At 36.5% G+C, this 19,843-nt stretch overlaps 1 protein-coding gene across 8 annotated transcripts in view; it reads left to right on the forward strand.

The window, feature by feature from the left end:
- Positions 1 to 19,843, forward strand: part of COL25A1 (collagen type XXV alpha 1 chain) — a 498,892-nt gene that overhangs the window by 423,939 nt on the left and 55,110 nt on the right. For all 8 annotated transcript variants that reach the window (XM_036025482.1, XM_036025500.1, XM_036025468.1 and 5 more), the window contains 3 exons: positions 2,671 to 2,703; positions 3,132 to 3,167; positions 7,778 to 7,822. In XM_036025482.1, coding sequence (XP_035881375.1) covers positions 2,671 to 2,703; positions 3,132 to 3,167; positions 7,778 to 7,822 — 114 coding nt within the window. The remainder of the gene's footprint in view (positions 1 to 2,670; positions 2,704 to 3,131; positions 3,168 to 7,777; positions 7,823 to 19,843) is intronic.

Below are 19,843 nucleotides of genomic sequence, written 5' to 3' on the forward strand. Positions count from 1 at the left end.
AAGAGTATACTTAAGACACTGTGGCTTTTTTTTCCTACTTTAATCCTGTATTCATTTTCACTGTTTGCGGAATGGGAATTATAAACACTGACTTTTATTTCCACTTCTTGCAGCATTACCCTTTAATATGTTTAACTTATGAATGCCTTCCAGCAGTTGCTTTTCCACTTAAAAGTTATAAAAATTCTTTGAGATTTCACAGTTCTAATTTTTTAAAAAGAGAAATAAAATATCACTCATAGTTGTCCATCAAATGGCTTCAATTTGCACAAATCAGCCTTTCAGGAAATTGTCTTTTTTTCCCACCCACTTTCTATGAGAACTGAATCTAGTCTTCATTCTCATTAGTGGGTTATCTAGCCACTGTCTGTTAAATCACTGAAAAAAACATTTTTAAACCACAGTTCATACAAGCAACTGCCTTAATTTATAATTTTACTACAATCTTTATGTCCTGTTGTCAAAATGAAATAAACCAATAATTCTTTTCTTATGATGAAAGAGTCTAGGGAGTCCAGAATTCACTTAACCTCTGTTGCTTCAATTCCCTCATCTATTAGATGAAAACAGTAATATCTGCCCTGAGTCCTGGGAGGTTTGTGAGGTATAAATGAGATGAAAGAAGGGCCTTGGCCAAATTGAAATTGCTTCTATGAATACAAAGGTCTTGTTGTACAGAATCTTGCAAACGTGATTCATTGGTGTCTGTGGCTTTCAGACTTGATTCAGTAGAAACAGAAGTACTATCCTGTTAGTCATATTTATTTTACTTCTCATGTGGAACTAGATTGTGAATGCCTGGGAAGAGAGATAAGTGTCATTCTACCATATTTTGGGTCCTCCTCTTTATGTCTCATCATGTTTTAATTTTCCCTTGGATAATAATAATTACAGATGTCAAAGAACCTCACGTATATGTCAGTTTCTTCATAAGCTAATTTACTATTTCCTTATCTTTCCTAAGCTTTTTATTTCCTTACTAAAGTTTTGTTTTTAAATTTTGATCCTTGACTTCTAACTTGCTTAAAACATTCTTTCTGAGATTTGTTCATTCACCATATATGTATGTATCCAGGATATACTATGGGCCAGGCACTGAATAAAAATAGACACTGAGCCCTGGCTGGTGTGATTCAATGGATTGAGTGCCAGCCTGTGAACTGCAAGGTCACTGGTTTGATTCCCAGTCAGGGCATATGCCTGGGTAGCAGGCCAGGTGTCCAGTTGGGGGTATGCGAGAGGCAACCGATCAATTTATCTTGCACATTGATGTTTCTCTTCCTCTCTTTCTTCATCCTTTCCTCTCTCTCTAAAAATAAATAAATAAAATCTTTAATAAAACAATTCAGTGCTCACCATCCATAAACAAAAAAATATGGGCATACAAAGAATAGGAAGAAAACATAAATAAATGCGTAATTACACAGTAAGCTATGCTACGCAGTGCAATGTGAGTGTGATGGTCATGTGTCTAGGTTGGTTGGTTGGTGGAGGGTTATTTGAGGCAAAGCCACTCAGCCAAGATCTGAAGAAAGAGGAGGTGCCAGCCATAAGAAGAGGTGACAGGGGGAAAGAATCAAGGGACTGGTACAGGGACAGGGACTCCATGTATGGAAGCCTGAGGCCTTATCTGTCTCTAAATGAGACCGATGAGCAGCTTCCTAAATCCGGAACAAGGAAACAGACCCCAGGAGCTGCTCGAGCACTTGCACAGATGTGACAGCCAAGGAGATCCCAATAGGAGATGCTTGCTCCTTGTGGCTATTTCTGTTTTCTTGACAGTCTCAGAAAACTCGGTGTTCTCCCTTTATGTTCATGGGATGGAGACCTGGAAGGAGCTTGCAAATGCTGGCCTTTTGCTGGACTGATTTTAGGGGAAAAAGAGCAGCATTCTCAACTATCCCACACTCTTTCCCACTTGGCCCTCTCTACTCACATAGAACACATTTGCTCTCGAAATGTAGCTGGCCTCTATGAAATGCGGATGGAATACAGTGCCTCTTAGAAAACCAGATTCTATCTCGAGATTTTTTCTCAGACCTCACTTGTATCTCCATCACCCGCAAGTCATTCATCATCCTGTAACTTTCCGGTGACTGTGTTACAAAGAAATAAGTGTGAAGCTCGAGACAACGCGCCGTCCCTGGCTGGGACAGTGCTTCACGAGGAAGACAAGTTGGCCTGCTGCGTGGTTTTTCCAGCTCAGAGTCATTAACCCTTGACTTCAACTGTTGAACCCTGACTTTCTGAAGAATGAAGGGTCAGGGAACTCCCACTAAATGATAGCCACTGACTTTAATAAATTCCAGAAATAGAGAAAACCACAATTCCAGATCCCCAAATTATAACTTACTGCTTTAGAACACAATTTTAGCAGTGTGTGAAGGGAAGGGTCTGTATTTATATATTTGTATTTATTTCAGAGACTATAATAGTCCTTACATATTTTGCACTCAAAGTAAACCCATGTTTTTAGAAAGTACATTGTTTATCTTGGAAATTGTTTGTATCTTAACAGCTGACAGATTGATACACAGTCTTAGGGAGCCTAGTTAAGCCCATTAGTCATGGGGTTCCCTTGAGTGCCCCTGTCAATAATGACTGTCTGTGTGATTGTGTGTTTCCTATTTCCATAATTTGTGGAATAATCCCTCATGGGTTTCATTTTAGGGGGACCCTGGATCATCTGCTGCTGGAATTAAGGTAACTCTGGCCTTGAAAGAGTTTGTACCCCAGAAGATACAGTTTTGTTTTTCATAAGCCTCTGCTTTCTCTTCCCTTTTACCAACTTGGAGGGTTATGACTCTGTTCCTGTTCACTTGCAATAATCAGCTTCCAAACACAATAGGAAGGAGCGGTTGGAAATCTGATAGAGGCTTAAATAAGGTCTTGCCTACTCTTCCCTTTCTGATTGGTTTTTATGGAAATGTGAATGATTATGTGAGCTTTAGGTATATCCACCACAAAAATTTGTTTTGCTGTGTCTAATGCGATGTAGAGTAACAGAATAAAGTAAATAAAATATATGTAATCGAGGAGGCTGGGCCATCTCTGTGTGAGTGTGCAGAGGCCTAAGGGTTTTGGAAAATTCTTGTAAGACTATCCTTTTCATCTTTGGTTTCTTTGGCCAGGGAGAACCTGGAGAATCTGGTCGTCCAGGGCAAAAGGTAACATCTTTATTTCAGTGTGTCTTTGCACTGTCTCATATCACCTGTGTCATATGAAAGCAATTACTGGAAAATGATGTCGTTTTCCTGCTTTTCATGCTGAGTGTTGTTGATTGTTTTGTGTTTTAAAAGGGATGATGCTGACCATAACAAAAGTGAAAACACACTCTGTGCACATAAAAGGATGCTACGAACTAAAATCTGCATATACCAAGCTGTTTGAGACTAACAAAGCCCAGTTGGCTTGGAATGCAATAACTTTTCTTGCATGTTTAAAGATACTCTGCATGCTTCTGTCTTTCATGAGAAGAAATGAATACTCACTAAATGGTCTCAATAGGAAGGATGGGCAGTTCTTTTACAATTATATTCCTTTTTCTTTCACTTAAAATACTTCCCTGCTGATAATTTTTCTGCAAATAATATCTATATGTGCAATGAATGTTTAGTCATACAAAGGGGTTTGTTCGCAAAGTGAAATTTAATTACAGATACTAACCAAACCACTTTAACTGATCTATAGATACATATATAAATTTATTTTTACCATTTGTATTTCACTTCAATGATAAATTGGAGGACATGCAGTGCATATGTTTAGATTTGTGTTCTTTGAGTCTGAGGCAGGAGACAACTGTTCTCACTGGAGCATCTGGATATCGATGCCCAGTGCAGTCGGATTTGGAATAACAGATGTATTGTAGCTAACAGATCCATGTGAATTCCACACTAGGCTAAATCTCTGAAGATCATGACCCTGCCTTCGTCCAGCAGTAGCTGATGTTTTAGGGGGAAAAATGAATAGAAACATAGACTTTACCTCACTAGTATACAGGGAAAGAGAGAATCTATTCCTTTGTCATAGTTTGGAACCATAAAACATGACAAAATATAGTTCCCACATTCTCGAAGTCACTGCAAAGATCATTGCTTTGTTTTGAACACTTAGGACTAAAGTAGTTTTGAGGTCTTTCACATTCTTTAAATATTTCTCTAGTTTAAAAATAGATTTTCTACTTGAAACTAAGAATATAAGAATAACAATTCATGAGGACCAGTTTCAGGCAAAGTCAAGGCTTTTCCAATGAGTACAGCAGAATGGTGGAAATTTTGCTGTTTAATTCCTAAGATTTCCTACTGATTCTCTACTTGAAAACTTGAAATTAGTGATATCATCCTACCAGAAATCCAATGTGTGCTTTGGTTTGAAAAAACAACTAATCTCAGATGATCTAATTTCAGGTCCCTTAGTAAAACTTAAAGGCTGAATTTAAGCTGAGTGTTTAATTCTGGGATACTCTAAAAGAAATGTCTGCAACACTGTTGTGTCTTTAAAAACAAAACAAAACAGATCTGCTCTGATCTCACACAGCTCCACTGTTTTTAGAGTGGAGAGTCTAAATTGGTTTTCAATTGCTTAATAAAACATTGCCTTATCATGATTATTTAGAAATATACTTTAGATTCATTTCTGGAAGTTTGTGGGTTTACACATGGAAACCTTGAATTTCTTTCATATTTCATTAAACACCTGTTTTAAATTGTACTGAGAAAAACTTACAAGCAATCTGAATAAACATGCACCCTGAAATGAGCGGCATCTTTTCCATGAATATTTAGGGCAGATTCTACCCTCTGAAGCAGTCTCACTTTCCCACAATATTTATGACTTCCTTTGTCTGATATCTGGGTTTGGCAATACTTACCCAACACTGATATAAAAGTACAGCATGTCCAGGCTTGCTTGCTCACTCAGATTAGAAAATAACAAACAGAAGTGACTGCAAAGTCAACTCAACAGATCTTTCATGGCAGTTTTCTCACCATTGCAAAACTGTGTTGTGGATTCACTGGCACTTAAGCTCTTGCGTTAGGGACATTCCCAGAAAAGTAGAGGATGAAAATCCTATTGCTCAGTTTCCACTGCCTGGTACTCTGTAGTATGAAGGTTTGTTCTTTAGAGTACCATTCATAATGTAGACATGATTTCATTATAGGTTGTTTTCTTCTACAAACTCAACAGTAGAGTGTATGACTAATACATGAGTTAGAGTGTGTGTATATGTTTGTAAAGTTTGTAGATGTGTAAAAGATACTGTTTTTCACCACAAAAGTCTTCCCTTCCTAACTTCTCCATCATCTTTTAAAATAGTTTAAATTTAAAAAATTTTTTTTAATTATAAACAATAAAACTACTCGGTCCCCATTGGAAGGGGCCCTCACAGTTGAACTACACCTAGAAGGACAGTGCACCATCACAGGGACATAGGATGACAGCAGAGTTCCAGCTTTGGCAGCAAAGTCTCCTCTCATGGAGGGTAGAGAGTGAAAGGGAGAGGAAAGGGGAAGTATCGTGTATCTGTGTGAAGTTTAATGCACTTGGATAAGTATCCTTCAAATAGAATAGCAAACTACTTAATTATGACCCAGATCTGACCATGGACTCTGTATGACCAAAAACTCAACTCAGAGAAGCTCCTCAACCAAGGAGTAGGCAAGAATGGAGGAATTAACTGACTTAGTATTAATTGGAAGATAAGCCTTCATGGTATAAAGATAGAAATTTTACATGGGAAGAAATATCTTCTTAAAAATCTCAAGAGATAGGATAACATGAAATATTTTGTAAGATTTTATTATATCACCTTTCAAGTAAACATAAATTTGGAAATGTCAAATTTATAAGAATGAGTCTGAAATATTAATTCCTGAAACACTTGTTCATTAATAAGTACACTTATTATAACCTCTATACATACATACGTATACACATGCATAGTATAGCACAGGGAACAACTATTATAAATGATCAAAGTCTCTAAGTATTCACTTTACTTCACAAAGGGTCCCATTTCATACATCTTTCTCACTGTTGGAAAACCTGGGTGTGTGTTTGCGTATGCTTGTGTCTGTCTTGCTTCAATCAGTCATGTGATCTTTGTAATTTGGTCAGATGGGAGGGTGTGGTGAGAACTCCTGCTGGGGAAGGGTTACGGCTTATGTTTCAGATAGGGTGTTCTGAGTGTTAGGGGACTTTTTAAAAACAATACAAAACTATAGATTTGACACCTCTATATTTACTCTTTTATGGTTGTATATCTACTACAATTTAGTATTTTCCAGAGCCTTATACTTTTTTGAAAGTAAAAGAGAGTCCTCGGTAAAATATAAATGCAAACCCTTTTGACTAGATCTCCCTAAATTGATTGATTGAAGGGAAAAGTGGGAAGAAAAAAAGAAAATCAAAGGTATAATGTTGTATCTGTATGAAGTTTAGTTTACTTGGACAAATATTATTTGAAAGAAATATCAAATTCTTAGTGATCATCCTTTCTTCTCTGGTTTAATTTCATCTCAGCGTTACTGTTCACAGTGCCAGCTTTCACTGATAGTTCCAGGCAGAATCGCTTTTCTTTTGCATTCCTGAAGCACCTTTGACCCAAGCCATCAGGAAAGTCATTGTCCTTTCTGTGTCTAACCATATGGCTTAGTGAACAGCATATGAAGCCACTTAGGGATAATCAATACTAGAGCAAGATATGACTCTTCATAATTTAGAAGAAATAATGTTAAATAATGAAATGTCTGGTTGTCTGCAGTTGATTTTCTTTGAAATGAAGGTTGTTAGAGCATTTAGATGAGAAGAGATGCTGCCATTCACCACTTTTGTGGTTAGTTTGATGCTCCTATCTCGTCCAGTAGAGCTGTCATCCCGCTGACTGACCATCGAGAGAATGTGTAACCCTTTTACCTTCCAATGTTACTTCCACAAATAGTCACCTCAGTCCAACACAGGACGGACTTTCATTGTCTCCAGTGATTCCATTATGCTTCTTTAGTGGAATTCAGGAGATTTTCTAAGTAATATAACCTCTTGTCACTATACTTTGTACTTAAAATAATGTAGACTGTTCTGTGAAAATGAGAAGGTTTATCATGACTCCAGTGTGCTCACCCAGAATGTCCCACTTAATCTCAAACCTGGATTCAGGAACAGCTGCCTGGGCCCATTAGCCCTAAAATGCTAGGCAGGTTTACCCAGACTCAACGATTGTCAGAAATATGGGCTGGAGTTAAGTATAATATTAACCATGCATTTATCTTCTCATCATTCAGGAATGGAAAAGAATCTTACCATACTTTTAAGTGAGCACGACTTTTAATGTATATTGTTTTGATGTAACCATCTGTTCATACAGCCAACTCTTGATTATCTAAGGTAAGAGACCACTGGACTAGGAGGCATTACTGAGATTCACGCATAATCCTCATTTTAACAAAGAGCTTCAGCCTCCCTAGCAAATCATTTACCAGGAAGTAATAAAATATGGGGATTCATTCTCCTTTTACTTCTCTTTCTTGCCTTCTGGTAGAAATGCCAATGAGCAGTGAACTGGCAGGAAAAGGGAAAGTCCTCAAAAATCTGCAAAATGGTCAACCAATGTCTGAATCAAGAGTTGACTGAACTGCATCATCTCACCAAACTTCTTAAAGCAAGAGAGTATATATATAGATGGCAACTTTTCAGCTAGGAGCATTTGCCATGCTTTCTCCAGAGACTGTGCCTGAGTGAATATTATTCTATAATGTTGTGTGATTTTCCTGTGTAGGGTGAACCAGGGCTTCCTGGGCTTCCTGGACTTCCGGGGATAAAGGTAAATACTGCACTGACAGTCTTGGCTTCACAGAACTGTAATTGTGAGAGTCACAAAAACCACAGGAAGACAAGGGGGAAAATGAAAACTAAAAATATAGCCCTCTTCCTTAAATATTCACCAGCCATCTCAACCAATTAAATTTTTGGGTTAAATACCACAGGTATTTTTCAAAGCTTTCCATTACTATCTGGACTATATATTATGCTATGTAACTTAATATGCCCCTTAATTAAGTAAATATAAAAACTACTTCATTTGAGGTTATAGGAATTCTTTAAAGTCTGGAATGTCTACTTAACATTTAGTTTAGTCTTAAGATCAGATTTTTACTAGAATCAGAGTCTTCACATCCCATAAATATAACATTTAGGCAGCTGTTTTATGATTCACCCCTTACAATAATCCCCCTAAAATGTTTTACACTTCTACTTTCTGTCAATAATTCTCACTGGAAAGTGTAAATCATTTTACTAAACTATTTTGAGCCATATACTATTCCTATAAACTTTTTATGTATCTTTTGAAACAATTGCTTAAGGCTTAGTTTCAAACATTGTTTTACATATATTTAAACCATCTAAAAATGTTAAGAAATATTTTTTAATTGTGTAAAATTTTTCACATGGCAACTGAGAAGACTTAGAAGTTCCACTGCCTTAGCTATAGTTACTCCTTTAAAATCAGCTTCTTGTTTTATAGTTCTGTTCTAAATTCCAGAACTGTTTGATAGGGTAATACAAGGCAAGTAGATTTTTCCTTACATCGTTCTCACCTCATAGAGGTTGAATTTATCTCCAGTATACATTAGATGGTCCTACAGTCAGTATTCCTCATGTCAGTGTGAGGGCCGTGTACACTGTTTTAGGAAGGTTGTATTTAAAGTGCATTACAGAAAATGATTTGACTTTAAAATAAATTATTCTAAAATCTAGGGTCAAATTATTGGGTTCCCAGACATATAGTATCACATATATATAATATTTTATGAGTGTGTTTTATACAGTTAATGTAATTAACGGACATGAAAGCTATGTCTTCCAGGTTGCACTCAGAAATTTTGGTCCTGCTTTTTGTTTGATGGTTTCCGATTGGTTGGCAGAAGTACGGATGCGTGTTTTACAATATGATTAGACCTGGCTTCTTCAGTGAAAGAGCACAGTCTATGACAATAGTTTACTAAAAAAGCCAAAGTTATTTCCTTATTATTTGTTAATTAGCAGAAATGACTTCATAAGTTAATATGTGATTTCATATTACAGAGTAATGTGTGGAAGTTCCTTATTAATTCCCACATATTTTTAAAAAGAAGCTTTTAAAAAATGATGAGAAGATCATAGAATTTTACAACGAATTAAAAAAGTCATATTCGCCATTAATTATAAAGGACCTTGTAGCATTATGATAGAGGAAGGCATTTAAAGGGGGGGGGGGGTGTTTGGGGAGGATCTGAGCTGGGTTTGCTGTAACATGTGCCTGTAGGTGGGCAGGGCTGGGCTGTCCATGAGCAGGAGTTCACAGCAGGAACCACAGTCAGTGCTGTGTGGCAATACAGTTGCCCCTTCTCCAGAGCGCAGGGCGCTTTCTTGTTGAGAGAGGATATATAGGGTGAAGGTATCGAGACTTTTCTTTCCAAAACAAGCAAACAATTTCAATTACCACTGTTTTGTTATCATTACCCTTTAGTTAGTTCACGTCCTCCACCATGAAATAGTTTCATCTGTGGATTAATCTGAATGTCTCAAACATTTTCAAATTGGGAAAGAGGTTGGTGATTTGTCCCCTCCAGTAAAAGCTTTTATCCCTAAGGTCAGAAGCAATTGCCAGACAAATGTCGTTGAGATCATAGAACTCATATCTTTGTTTTTCTAACCTTGATATTGATTACAATGACAAGATGATAATGACAAAAACCTTTTCTATATAATTACCAAGTACTGCTGGGTAACTATCTAATATTTTATTTAAATTACAGATTCTATTTTTGGACAAATAAGCTTTGTCTTCTCTGCTCAGGATGTAAATGATAAGCTTTTCTTATAACAGGTTTTCAGTATACGTAAGCAAATTTGTAAAACGAGACAATTTAAGAACACATCATAGTCATTAGTACTCACTTATATTTATAAATGTAGAGTTGAAAGTTTGTCCATTTTATGATATAGCTTCATTAAGTTGGGATGTTTTTATTTCTTTAATATACCTGTTTTTATTAGGTAGCTAACCACAGGAGACTTAATCATGATTTCATAGTTTGAAAGAATAACAATATTTAAAAGGTGAAACCAGGTATGATAGAAAGAGCCCCCCTGAACTCATGCATTTGTTTATGCTTTGGAAATACTTCTGTTGCTATTCATCTCCTTCTTATCTGCTGGTAGTACAGAGGGCATGCAAATGCCATCCGTTATTTCCAAGACGTTGAGGAAATCAGCCGTGACATGCCAGGGAAGCTTTGATTTGCCACCTGTTGTACTCGGGGAATGGTTGGAAACTTAATGAGCACCCAGATGCCTTCCATGCAGCTCTCAGGAAATGAGCAAAGTGCCTAAATACAGACAGCAGACTCATCTATCACCTCAGAGTCCCACTCAGAGAAAAGTGCTAATACCTTAGGCATACATAATAAAGTCACTAAGAACAGGCATAACTTAATTTCAAATTACTCTTAAGCTTCCTGCACAAATATTGGAAAGTCCTCTCACCATGTGGAAGACATTTGGAATTCCCGTTTCATGCATTCATGGTTCATAGAGTGTGGAGATGTTCAACTGGGAAAATTAAATTATGCACGATGTACCATGCAGACATTGATCTTCTGGAATAAGATTTGAGCTCAGAAAATTATTTTATAAACAAGACTGCAAATATATTTTTCAAGGGCAAAGCTTATAGCTAGCTTTTCTGGTATCATATAAAAGAGTAAGATTCAAAGTTCCAGTTTAAAAAATTTTTTTCTCTCCACAGTTATTTTGGAAAATGTAAATACATTACTTAGCCCTGTTATTATGATTGCATGTCCCTGGTAATGAAGGAGTACAGGGCAGGCAACCAGAGCCCGACTACAAAGCCAGGTCATCAGTCTGCAGATCCTGGTCCTGCCACCCCTCTCCCCACCAGTTCGTAAATCTGTGTCACCATGTTTTCTTATGAACTGAGAATCATCATTAGACAGAACTCAGAGGGTTGTTGTGAGGGAAAAATGAATTAATATGTGTGTAGCTCCTAAAATATCGCCATATATTAAACGCTGTATACATTTTAGCTATTGTTATTTCTTCTTTTTAGACCAGCTCAGAATATTAGAAACATTGGTTACATACCTGTTCTACATCTTGTCTTTCCTCATGTGAGTAATTTTAGCCTAAAGAACATAAAGCCAAGTTAATGGATGTAAATTCTGCAAACTCCTGTGCAGCAATAGGTGAATGTTATCTTTAAGAGCAGTCAGATAACCAAGTTCTCTCAAAACACGACCTCACATATTCCCCTTTTCCTGTCACTGAAATCTGCTCTAGGAACAAAAGATGGGGACATAATGTTCTGGGTGTAAGACACGGCACTAAGTTCTTCCCAATGCTGTTCACATGAAAAGCAAAATGAAAACTTGACAATTCAGTGAAAAAATTCTTTAGGCTTTGGTCACGGTATTGTCTTGCCCAAGACATTTTTACAGATTTAATTTTTAATGCTTGTTTTTCTCCTTTTAACATTAGACTACCAGTTTATCTCATTTTCAGAAAATAAATTGAAAAAAATATATAATACAGTAAAATTAATACAGTGCATATACATACTACAGTAAAAATTACATCAAATTACTTAGATGGCAAAGAAGGTTTTGTAGTGTTTTCCCTCAAAGCTTGATATTTTTGCTCTGGCTTCCCCATTAATGAAAATTTGACATTTAGATCAAGAACTTGAGGACTGAGATATTATGAGACAGTAACTCTTTATTACACATTACATGAAATCATCTTTGACACTAAATCATATAAAGTCTAACTTTTACAGGTGGTGGGAACATTTACTTTGGCATCCTTAGGATTAAATGTAGTGCTCAGTAATCTAACAGAAACTCAATGTTCTAAATCTGCTGGAGACGAGGTTCCTTCCTCAGAAACATCAAATCACATTTTAAAATAGCAGAGGAAAGTTTTGGGAAGTAACATAGGATATGAAAATGAATTCCTAAAAGAAAAAAACAACAGGAAGAAATACTGGTTAAAAGGATAACATTGTATTATTATTATTTCTTATAATTATTTGCTGCTCACACAAAGTGTGTCTGAGCTGTTGAATAATTTAAAAGCCCAATTAGGAAACTCGCACAACCAGAAATCAAAGATTTTAGAAGCCAGAATAAAACCTCCAATAAATATACCAAATGTACTTTCATGATGTAATCCTGTTAAGAAGAAAAGTCAGAAAGGTATGTTTTCTGGGTTTTAAATAAATCGGCTATGGTAGTTCATTTTCATCATAGCCCACCAAGATGTTTTCATTTATACTCAAATTTGATCCTTAAGGAAAATTAAGTGTTTTGGGGATAGGCTCTACTTTTTCATTTTCTTCCCCTCAATAATTTTACAAATCAATCATTACCAAAACTGGCTGCCTGGAGGTTCTTATTACAACAAATGTTCTTGCTGTAATCCTCGAAAGTAGGCATCATGCTGACTTGAATTCTAATTAGCCTTTAAGCAAGAAGAATATTGTGTGGCTAATGCATTCAGTGTCAAGTCACATTAATCAAAATTATTGGTGATGCTTTTTGCACCCAGGCAAACCAGCACATATTTTTTGAGTCCTATTGTACTGCTTTGGGGGGGGGGGCAATTAAAATTCTATCTGCTCGTGGGTAGTAAATATCATGGAAAAACATAGTTTAAGCTGGTATATTACAAGGGTTTTTTAAGACAGGTTAAAAAATGATATCTTTTACTTCTTTAATTGATAATGACTTATAAAAATAAAACAAATGGTAATAAATGAAAAAACCAGAGATTTTTCTGTGGGCAAGAGCTAATCAGTTAGGACTTTCTGGCCAATCTTCTATTTAACAGATGTTAAATTCTGGAAGTTTATAGGGAAACACCTGGTGAGCCATTTCTGTATGAGTGAAGCTGTCTCCTTTTTTACCTTGACTAATAATCCCATTTCAATATTTGTTGACTCTTCTCATCTATATGAAGGACATCCTTTATGTGTTTGACAAAAGAGTGTTAGGTGAACTGTCCCCAGAAGCCATTTAAAAGGTAAAGTAAGGTCATCTGAAATACTTTCTTACTATTAATAAATGTGGGTTTTGAAGAAAAATTGGTCCAGATTTTATTATGGAATTCTAAGATTTAATGAGACCTTTGATGGTCATTGTTAGAGTTCATAAAGGTCAAATTCTTAAAGCATTTCCTGGCCTCCACTGGCCTTTTTGGAATATAGAAGGCCAGGTTTTGTTGTCCTCTAGATTTGTAAAGATGGTAAGGGTTTGCATGGTTCTGAGGTTTTATTTTGTTTTGGGGTTGTTTTTTTACCAGCCAGAATACACAGAATTTAAGTTACCTCAATGGGCTGTTTAAATTTTTAAAAACTAATAGCAAATGAGTTGAGCAAAAGTGACTTCAGTCAAAAGGTTGTTTTTGTGGTATCTTCATTTTATCTTAGAGTCAATATTGCTGATTACAGAAGAAAGTAGAAAAGAGAGAGAGAGAGCTCTAATACTGACACTCTAATCAATTATCCTGTTTTTGATGAAAAATAACGGGATAATTGTTCAAATATAGTACATATTAGTTATTGTGGCTTATTTTCATAGTACAAGATCAAAGTTGTGGCTACCAAAACGGTTAGCTATCATTGGAAAGATCAATGTGAAACATTTAGGTCCGCCAAAATTGGTCAGGTAAAGATCCACCCTTGATTTCAGCTATTGCTGCAATCCAGAGTTTCTTTCTGCACCTTTTTGTGCCCTGACTATTTAGAGCTTTCATCAGATTAGCAATATGTGTGAGATTTTTCAGAGGAATCTGCTTGCTGCTGCTGCCACTTCCAGCAGTTCACTGCTAGGCTGACTATATTGTGCTTCATTCTGAATTCATAGCATATCTGCTGCCAACCTGAATCCCAGTTTAGTTGCCAAAACCACATCTTTCCTACCAGCTCAACACAGTCTTTACAGTCTTATTATAGTCTTGGTATTGAAACCTGGGTTATTAACTCTGAGCTAATTAATGTTAAGGGTGAACAAAGGACAAAAATCATGAAACAACTCATGAAGAAATCAGATGCAATATCCAGGATAAGACCAAAGTTTTTATTTTAGAATTTAATGTTGTATTAATGCTATGTTATAATACCACTAGCAGAGCTGAGATTTCTATTTCTCTGGCAACCATTTAACCATTGATTAGCATGTGGCTTGGGTAGCAAAATATGGTGCCAGATATTAATTGTGTTTTAGTGATTAACATTTTAGATTGTTATTAAGGGTTTTGATAAATAGTATATATATTTGATCTCCAGGCTTTGGTTAAATCATACCTTTGTATTTATTTTAAGAGTTAAATATATGGGGTTTTTTTCTGTTTGACACCAAGGGTAGACCTAGTTTTTAGAACCAGTGGGCTGGGGGGGGAGGGGACACAGCAGATTAAACCTGGATCCAGTTTATTCTGGCCATGGGAGAGGAATAAAAATTTTGAGATGCTTGTTTCTCCCCATTCTTCCTCACCCCTTTGCCTTCCTCCCTCTTATTTCTGCTCCCTCCTTCCATTCCTTCCTTCCTTCTTATTCTTCTTCACTTCCTCTCTTCCTTCTTATACTTTTCTCTACCCCATGAGGTACTTTGCATGCAATTACATTTTAAGATCTGTCGGTTACCTTCACTCTTTTAATTCCCTTCCACGCACAATCAGCAGCACCCATATGAATAGAATCCCAATTGACTTCGTTCTCTGCAACAAAAAAGTAAAAACCTAAAATGCTACCTCACTTGAGATAGTGAATAAATACAGAGATGGAGGAAAAATTAGAATATATGAAACAAGAGAAACAAGCAGATGTGAAACTTGAGAGAAAATCAGACTAAAGCAACTCTGAAATAATTAGTATTCTTAACTTAGGCTATTTGTTTGGCACCCTGGTGTTATGACAAACCAATGTTTAAAGGCTTTGCCTTCCCCCCACTTTTCTTAGACCTTTTTTTGTTGCCATTCAAAAAGAAGCTCTAACATATCATAAACTGAAATGATTAATATTTTTTCAGAAAATGCCATATTTGATTGTTTTCACTCTAATCGTAAGCTATTTTACTTCCTGTTTACCTATGTAAAGCTGTGTTTCCCTGATCACAGGGGCCGCCACCTGCTCTTGTCAAAGTGTCTCTGCCTTATGTCTCCCATCTGTTCCTATAACGACTCGTTGACATTATAGTTTGAATTTTATAATTCAGGTAATTGCCTGGAAAAAAGCAAAAGAAAAAAGCCTCTAGATTTAGTTGTTTCTTCATTAAAAGTAATGTAAGAACTTCATTTCCTTGTAGTGCCAATTTCCTCTGTCGCATCTCACTCTGTCTGCTTCGACAAATACATGTGAGTGATTTTCAGTTTAGCGATCTCCTATTTCCCATTGACTAAATGAGATTAGATATGTAAAAAAAAAAGGTCTGAGCATCATTTTACAGTCCAATATAAATAGTTACTTCTCCTGTATATTGCTCTGAAAAAAAATGACATAATGTCATTTTTGTATAGTCTACTTTATTCCAAGATGATTTCATCAAAATGTTTTATGTTTGAATCATATTTCAGCTGCTTTCCACTACCTTCCCCTACTGGTGTCCTTCCTCTATTCTGGATAACTGGAATTATGACTACAGTAGAATAACCACTTGCTTTTCATTTTATCATATTAAAGTATTTATAGAACTTAGGTTGTTCTAGTCTTTCTACTAGACATTTTAGGAAAAATCTAGAACCTTTAAACCCTACATTAGCCCTTGTCAAAAAGGCAATTTTTTTATAGGATTACATTTTATATAGGGACATTCAATAGGTATGACCATTTTCTTCTTTCTCCTCCTCATAGGATGAAAACTCATTCATAGTAACCTGTTACTTCTTTACCTTACACACTTTTGGTTTTGCAATCCTACATGCTCTGGCAGATGGATATTGTGTCATAAATGATAAGGTCACATGAGAAAATTGAGAGTTGCTTCTTGAAAGAAGTTGAAGAGGCATTGAGTATAGCCCCATCCACAGTGTAAAGAAACAAGCATTCACCTTGTATATCACCAGTGAGTTGAGGGGATGTAATACCTCAATTACTATTACCAGTAGTAATAATGATAGCTAAAATTTTTGAGCCATTAGATAAGGGCAACAATAATAACAAACATTTATTGTTCACTTACTTTATTCTAGAGACAGTGCTAAGTGCTTTGCTTGCATTATCTTATGATAAGTCTTAACTAAGCCACCCCTAATGATGCCAGAATCTTCTGTTATTTGGCAGGTCAAGATTCCAGCCTACAAGTCAGGCTTTAAACTCACTTCTGTAACTTTGTACCAACAGTTCCCATTTTGGTCTCAAAACCCCTTTACACACTTACAAATTAGGATTCAAATTTTGTTTATGTAGGCTATATCTATTTATATTTCTATATTAGAAATTAAAACTCAGAAATTAAAAAACAGGTTATGTGTTAATAACATGTTTTATGAACTATAACAATCTTCAAAAAGGCAAGAAAAGAGCCATTGTTATTTTTTATTCTATGCAAATCTCTGTAATGTCCGATTTAATAGAAAATAGCTGGATTTTCATATCTGTTTCTGCATTCTATCTGTTGTGATTTGTTGTTTTAGTTAAAATATATAAAGGGAGACTTCTGGCCAATATGGAGGTATAGGTAGACACACTGTGCCTCCTTGCACAACCAAAAGAAGGACAACAACAAATTTAAAAACAAAAAACACCAGAACTGACAGAAAATTGAACTGTATGGAAGTCCAACAACCAAGGAGTTAAGAAGAAATGTTCACCCAGACCAGCAGGAGGGGTGGAGATGGGCAGCCAGGAAGAGAGGACTTTTGGAAAGGCGGCAGCTGGAGGGCTGGGCAGGCAAGGCTGTGGCTGGTGGACCTGGCTAGGCAGCAGATTGTGGGACTGGGCAGTCCCACATTCGTGTGCAGATAAACCAGGAGCAAGATAGACTGCGCAACCCAGGGCTCCAGGGTGGGGGAAATAAGCCTCAAACCTCTGATTGAAAACACCTGTGCGAGTTGAGGTGGCAATGGAAGAAACTCCCAGCCTCACAGGAGAGTTCCTTGGAGAGACCCACAGGGTCCTAGAATGTACACAAGCCCACCCACCCAGGAATCAACATCAGAAGGGCCCAATTTGATGTGGGTGGCAGGGAAGTGACTGAAAGCTGGCAGAGAGCTGAGCAACTGACGTCATTCCCTCTCGGACCCCTCCCCGCCAAACAGCATCACAACTCAGTGACATGGGTTGCCCACCCTTGTGAACACCTAAGGCTCCACCCCTTACTATCTAAGAGGTGAGCCAAGACAAAAAAATGGCCCAAATGAAAGAAAAGATCAAAGAAATGGTTGAATATAGTTGCAAATTAGATGAAAAAATGAAGGCTATGCTAAGTGAAATAAAGGAAAGTGTACAGGGAATCCACAGTGACAGGAAGGGAACTGGGACTCAAATCAACTATTTGGAACAGAAGGAAGAAAGAAACATTCATCCAGAACAGAATGAAGAAACAAAAACTCAAAAAAAAATGAGGAGAGGGTTAGGAACCTCCAGGACATCTTTAAATGTTCCAACATCCAAATCATAGGGGTGCCAGAAGGAGAAGAGGAAGAACAAGAAATTGAAAACTTATTTGAATAAATAATGAAGGAGAACTTCCCCAATCTGACAAAGGAAATAGACTTTCAGGAAGTCTAGGAAGCTCAGAGAGTCTCAAACAACTTGGACCCTAGGAGGAACACACCAAGGCACATCATAATTACATTACCCAAGATTAAAGATAAGGGGAGAATCTTAAAAGCAGCAAGAGATAAGGAGACAGTAACCTACAAAGGAGTTCCCATCAGACTGTCAGCTGATTTCTCAGAAGAAACCTTGCAGGCAAGAAGGGGCTGGAAAGAAGTATTCCAAGGTCATAAATAGCAAGGACCTGCATCCAAGATTACTCCATCCAGCAAAGCTATCATTTAGAATGGAAGGGCAGATAAAGTGCTTCTCAGATAAGGTCAAGTTAAAGGAGTTCATCATCACCCAGCCCTCATTACATGAAATGTTAAAGGGACTTATCTAAGAAAAAGAAGATAAAAATATGAACAGTAAAATGACAACAAACTCACAGTTATTAACAACTGGATCTAAATCAAAAACAAACTAAGCAAACAAGTAGAAGAGGAACAGATCACAGAAATGGAGATCACTTGGAGGGTTATCAGCAGGGGGGTGGGTGGGAGAGAGGGGGAAAAGGTACAGAGAATAAGTAGCATAAGTAGTAGGTAGAAGATAGACAGGGCGTGGTTAAGAATAGTATAGGAAATGTAGAAGCCAAAGAACATATATATGACCCGGGGGGGGGGGGGAAATGCAGGTGGAGGGGGTGTGCAGGACAGAGGACAATAAAGGGGGGAAAATGGGACAACTATAATAGCATAATCAATAAAATATATTATATGTATATATAAAGGAAAGCCAGTCTTATACAGATATGTAATTGGACAAGGGAAGATTATTTTAATAAAGCCTTTTCATAAAATTAGGAGTATTCTTTTTTGATACTACCCAAACTCCACAAGTGCTGGATTTTTTAAGGGCTGGGTGACATGTGGAATCTGAAACCACAGCAATGAACTTGTCCTACTCTTTACACTAATAAGCTGTAAGCTTAGGATGGTGAGAACAGCCCAACCAGCTCAGTCAGGACCATGAGGAGGCATATTTATGCCTCATTTTCTTCAATAACAGTCTTTCAAGCCTGAGACAAAGAAGAGACCAATGATTATTTCCTCCCCATAGAGAGGGTGGAGCTAATGTCTCTAAAGCCACTGAGAGCTCTGGAATTAATAAACAAAAGTCTGTGACCCTAAAGTTAAGCATGCTATTTTGCCTTTGAATAAATTGATATAAATAAGTGTGTGGATATGGTAGATGCTTCCTTAAATTTTTTCCTGTGACCACTCTGTTTAAGGTAACTTTTTATACATTTACTCAGAAAAATTTAATATATGTTCTCTTTTCTAAAAATGAAGGGAAAAAAACACTTCTCTCTAGCCACTGACATCACAAAGCTTTATTTATTTGTGAACTATGAAACTGCATGCTTCATCTTTTTATAAACTAAGCACTAACATGAATAAGAAATACATTTTTGCAACATTTGCTTTTTTTCTCTTTTATTAGTGTGCTTTAATAGTGCTTCTACTTGCTTTGCTAAAAGAGTGAGATCATTTGTTCTTACTTGAAGATGTGCAAGAGTCTTATCTACATGTAAACTTTCAACCGATTAACTTGCCTTGTATTTCCATGACAGTAAGTCATTATTAATGGTACACATTGACTTAATACAGCTTGTTTTCTGAGGGTGGAGAGGGAATATTTATATGTTTATATATATAATTTTATTGAGAGAAATATCTTACTTATAAATAAATCTATTCCTTATGACTTTTTTGTTTAAAATAACAAGTTAAACTCTTTTACAAGAAGTAAAATAGTCATCATGATTTCTCAGAATATTGTTGGTTTTCATTTTAGAGCACTAAGAGATCCACCCAAAATTACTTGTGCAGATGCTCCTTTCCAATATGTGTAAGGGTACAGGGGCAGGTAGAATAGAGATACAGAAATTTCACAAAAAATAAACCTAAATACTAGTTCTTCTCCTCCTTGTTTCTTTCTTAAACCAGAATCCATGAACATCAGTGCCAGAGATAAATCCATTTGAGTTCTTTATCAATGTGATGCATTTTGTGGTGGTGATAT

Source organism: Phyllostomus discolor, chromosome 1, assembly GCF_004126475.2.
Source record: "Phyllostomus discolor isolate MPI-MPIP mPhyDis1 chromosome 1, mPhyDis1.pri.v3, whole genome shotgun sequence".
NCBI lineage: Eukaryota > Metazoa > Chordata > Mammalia > Chiroptera > Phyllostomidae > Phyllostomus > Phyllostomus discolor.